This window comes from Coregonus lavaretus, assembly GCF_964263955.1.
Source record: "Coregonus lavaretus genome assembly, contig: HAP1_SCAFFOLD_8550, whole genome shotgun sequence".
NCBI classification, from domain to species: Eukaryota; Metazoa; Chordata; class Actinopteri; order Salmoniformes; family Salmonidae; genus Coregonus; species Coregonus lavaretus.
This window is the reverse complement of record NW_028160873.1, coordinates 15,855-20,167: the sequence shown is the minus strand read 5'-3', so window position 1 is coordinate 20,167 and position 4,313 is coordinate 15,855. Positions and strand designations below refer to the sequence as shown.

The 4,313-nt window shown below is 42.2% G+C and overlaps 1 protein-coding gene across 1 annotated transcript; it reads right to left on the bottom strand.

The window, feature by feature from the left end:
- Positions 1–834: 834 nt before the first annotated feature.
- LOC311121363 (uncharacterized protein) lies at positions 835–3,633 on the bottom strand (the record flags this gene model as incomplete). The annotated part of the gene is made up of 5 exons (XM_084195859.1): positions 3,433–3,633; positions 2,665–2,988; positions 2,201–2,536; positions 1,979–2,039; positions 835–1,349 (listed from the first exon to the last, which is right to left on the bottom strand). Coding segments are annotated over exons 1-5 (1,279 nt in total), but the record flags the coding sequence as incomplete, so codon positions are not given.
- Between the last annotated feature and the right edge of the window lie 680 nt (positions 3,634–4,313).

Genomic DNA, 4,313 nt, shown 5'->3' with positions numbered 1-4,313 from the left:
CACACACACACACACACACACACACACACACACACACACACACACACACACATACACACACACACACACACACACACACACACACACACACACACACACACACTGTTACAGAACCGATTAGACAAACCTACTGTTACACTATACTATATACATGTCTACCACTAACCTACCCTCATATCATAACACTATATACAAGACATGTCTACCACTAACCTACCCCCTCATATCATAACACTACATACAGACATGTCTACCACTAACCTACCCTCATATCATAACACTACATACAGACATGTCTACCACTAACCTACCCTCATATCATAACACTACATACAGACATGTCTACCACTAACCTACCCTCATATCATAACACTACATACAGACATGTCTACCAAAGTGAGACTCAGACATTTGAATTTGTAAAATGTAATTTACCAGATCTGTTTAGTGATGATGTGGATGGTGATGATGGTGAAGATGATGATGGTGATGGTGATGATGGTGATGGTGATGATGATGATGATGATGATGGTGATGGTGACGGTGAGATGAAGGTGGTTGTGGCTGAGGCTGGAAGTGCTGTAGTTGTTGTTGTTGTTGTTGTTGTTGTTGTTGTTGTTGTTGTTGTTGTTGTTGTTGTTGTTGTTGTGGTGGTGGTGGGTGGAGCCACTGAAAACGATTGACACAGGTGGGATTTTTTTTTTGCTAGGTGAGGAGAGGAAGAGATGGAGAGATGGATGGAGAGATGGAGGCGAAGAGTCACATGGAGAGAGAGAGAGAGATGGAGGGAGAGAGAGAGTTAGAGGCACAGAGAGAGATATGGAGGGGGGTTACTCTTGTTCCTGTTGAGGTGTGTAAAGACAGGGTGGTTACTCTTGTTCCTGTTGAGGTGTATAAAGACAGGGTGGTTACTCTTGTTCCTGTTGAGGTGTATAAAGACAGGTTGGTTACTCTTGTTCCTGTTGAGGTGTGTAAAGACAGGGTGGTTACTCTTGTTCCTGTTGAGGTGTGTAAAGACAGGGTGGTTACTCTTGTTCCTGTTGAGGTGTTTAAAGACAGGGTGGTTACTCTTGTTCCTGTTGAGGTGTGTAAAGACAGGGTGGTTACTCTTGTTCCTGTTGAGGTGTATAAAGACAGGGTGGTTACTCTTGTTCCTGTTGAGGTGTGTAAAGACAGGTTGGTTTCTCTTGTTCCTGTTGAGGTGTGTAAAGACAGGGTGGTTTCTCTTGTTCCTGTTGAGGTGTGTAAAGACAGGGTGGTTACTCTTGTTCCTGTTGAGGTGTGTAAAGACAGGGTGGTTACTCTTGTTCCTGTTGAGGTGTGTAAAGACAGGGTGGTTACTCTTGTTCCTGTTGAGGTGTATAAAGACAGGGTGGTTTCTCTTGTTCCTGTTGAGGTGTTTAGTTCTCCTTTAGCTCACCACATTTCTCTCTCTTTTTATCTTTTCTCTGTCTCTCATTACTCTCTCTCCATCTCTCTCTTCTTTTTCATCACTCATTCTCTCCATCCCTCATCTCTCTCTCTCAAATATATCACATGACAACTGCAGGTTTCATGATGACATTCATACTGAATCTTTTTTTTTTTTTATCTTGAACATATGACTGCTTAGTGATACTGAGAAAGATATAGAAACACAAAGACATTACAAAGGAAGTTACAGTGTTCTGGTCCAGTGTCTTTTCAAACCACTACAAACACACAGACTCACACCAGCCTCCACTAACACACTCACTGCCTGCTGTCAACCACTGAACAACTACTACTACTGATAAAATGTTTAGTTCAATGCTACATTTCACTAAACTGGTTGTTGCCAATTAATAACAGCATATTTCAGAAGGTTCTAGATGTGATTGCTAATTTAAAATAACAGTATTTTAATTGTCAGACATAACATATTGTAGATATATCTGATAAAAAAGAATGCTATATATTATTTACGTGGTCATACAGTACATAGTTACTGCAGGTGTACAGCATGGGAAGCAGAGGAGGCTGGTGGACAGAGATATAGGAGGACGGGCTAACCACAACGGCTGGAATGGAATAGATGGAACGTTATCAAATACATCAAACGTGAATGACATAAAAAAAATGAATGCAATTATGATTTCAATTAAACTACTTTCTTACAAGACTGTAACGTGTGTGTTTTGGGTACACATGCTAAAGAAATATAAGTCTTGTTTATACTCACTTATAACATGTAGCTTCACCTGTGTGATCAGTGCGATGTAACTTTCCTTTCTCTTTCCTGTTTCTACTCCACACCAGTAGGTCCCAGTATCATCTTCTGTCAGGTCACTGATGGTCACTGAGTAGGATTTCACTCTACTGTTGTCAGAGACAGAGAAACGCCCAGCTTTAGCAGTTCTCTGGTAAGCAGCGATCATATAAACACAAGTCTTGAAGTCTTTGCTTTCCTTGCAGAAATGCTTGGTGCTGTCCTCATGGTCCTCTGGATAGTTGCAGCTGATGGTAGCTTCTCCTCCCAGATAGACCGTCTCTGTGACTGACTTCTCACAGCAGTCATCTGTCAATAGGAACACACATCACAACCTTAGTTTAATACTAGAATAACTTCCTTGACTAGTGGTACTAATCATGCAACAACATATCTAGCTAAATTCATTTTCTAAAGTTAAAGTAAAAGTCTCTCACCCTTCTTCACATCCAGCTCTACCTTGGTATAACTGTCCCTTGCAGTAGGTTTGTCCACTCCACACCAGTAGTTCCCTTCATCTTGTTTAGTCAGTTGTCTGATGATCACCTTGAAGTCGTTTCCTTCTGTGTTGTCATACAGAGAGAATCTACCACTGTGCTGCCAGGTGTTCTTCAATCCAGTTTTGATTTTATCCTTACAACTTGAACTATACTTCCCCATACAGAAATATTTCTCATGACTTCTCTCTTCTATGGAATATTCACAGTAGATGATGAAAGTTCCTCCAGAGTATCCTGTCACTTTGAATGCGCTCAAACAACCTGTCAATCAGACAAGAGAACATATGTTTTATTCCTCTTGGTTTAGTGTTTTGGAATACTAATGTACTGATGGTTAGAATTCCTACGCAAGTGGCATCCTGAAACACACACACACACACACACACACACACACACACACACACAACACACACACACACACACACACACACACACACACACACACACACACACACACACACACACACACACACACACACACACACACACACACACACACACACACAAACACACACACACACACACACAAACACACACACACACACAGAGAAACACACACACACACAGAAACACACACACACACACACACACACACACACACACACACACACACAGTAGTGTTTCCTTATCTGTAGCAGCAGCCTTTATAAGAAGACTAACTGGATGTTATTACATTGTTATAGAGAGTTATAACAAGCTTATTACCTGTCATGAAGGAGAGGAGGATGACTATCAGCAGGATCCTCATCTTGTTGTGTTCTCTCCAGGTTGGTCCAGGTGTCTATAGGTCCTGATATAATGTTGTGTTCTCTCCAGGTTGGTCCAGGTGTCTATAGGTCCTGATATAATGTTGTGTTCTCTCCAGGTTGGTCCAGGTGTCTATAGGTCCTGATATAATGCTGTGTGTCCAAGACTATAACTCTCTCTCTCTCTCTCTCTCTCCTCTCTCTACTTATAGGAACTTAAATTCAAACTTCATGTACTTTATGTACTCTCTCTCTCTCTCTCTCTCTCTGCCCCTCCCTCTCTCTCTCTCTCATGCCTTGCACTCGTACAACTATGTACTTCCCTATTTCTGCATCTCTCTCTCTCTCTCTCTCTCTCTGTTCAAACCCTCCTACCACATGTTATTTCTGACAGTCCCTCCCTCTTCCTCCTTAACCAATCACATCTCTGTTCCTACATCACACAGTAGAGAGAGAGAGAGAGAGAGAGAGAGAGAGAGAGAGAGAGAGAGAGAGAGAGAGAGAGAGAGAGAGAGAGAGAGAGAGAGAGAGAGAGAGAAAAAGAAAGAGATCAGTGAGGAAAAAGAGGGAGAGAGAGGCCTCTATGGATCATAGCACAGAAACACATTCATACACTCTCATGCAGACTGGAGGCTGTCTACAGAGGAGAAAAACAGAGTTATTCTGCCACTGGAGGGCGATCTCTCTCCATCTCTCCCTCCATCTCTCCCTCCATCTAAGCTCTGTGTGTCTAGTGACAGTGGTACATGCTGATGAGACAGGTACTGAGTTTACTGACAGCACCAGTGGAGGCTGGTGAGGGGAGGACGACTTATAGTAATGTCTAGAATGGAATGTATC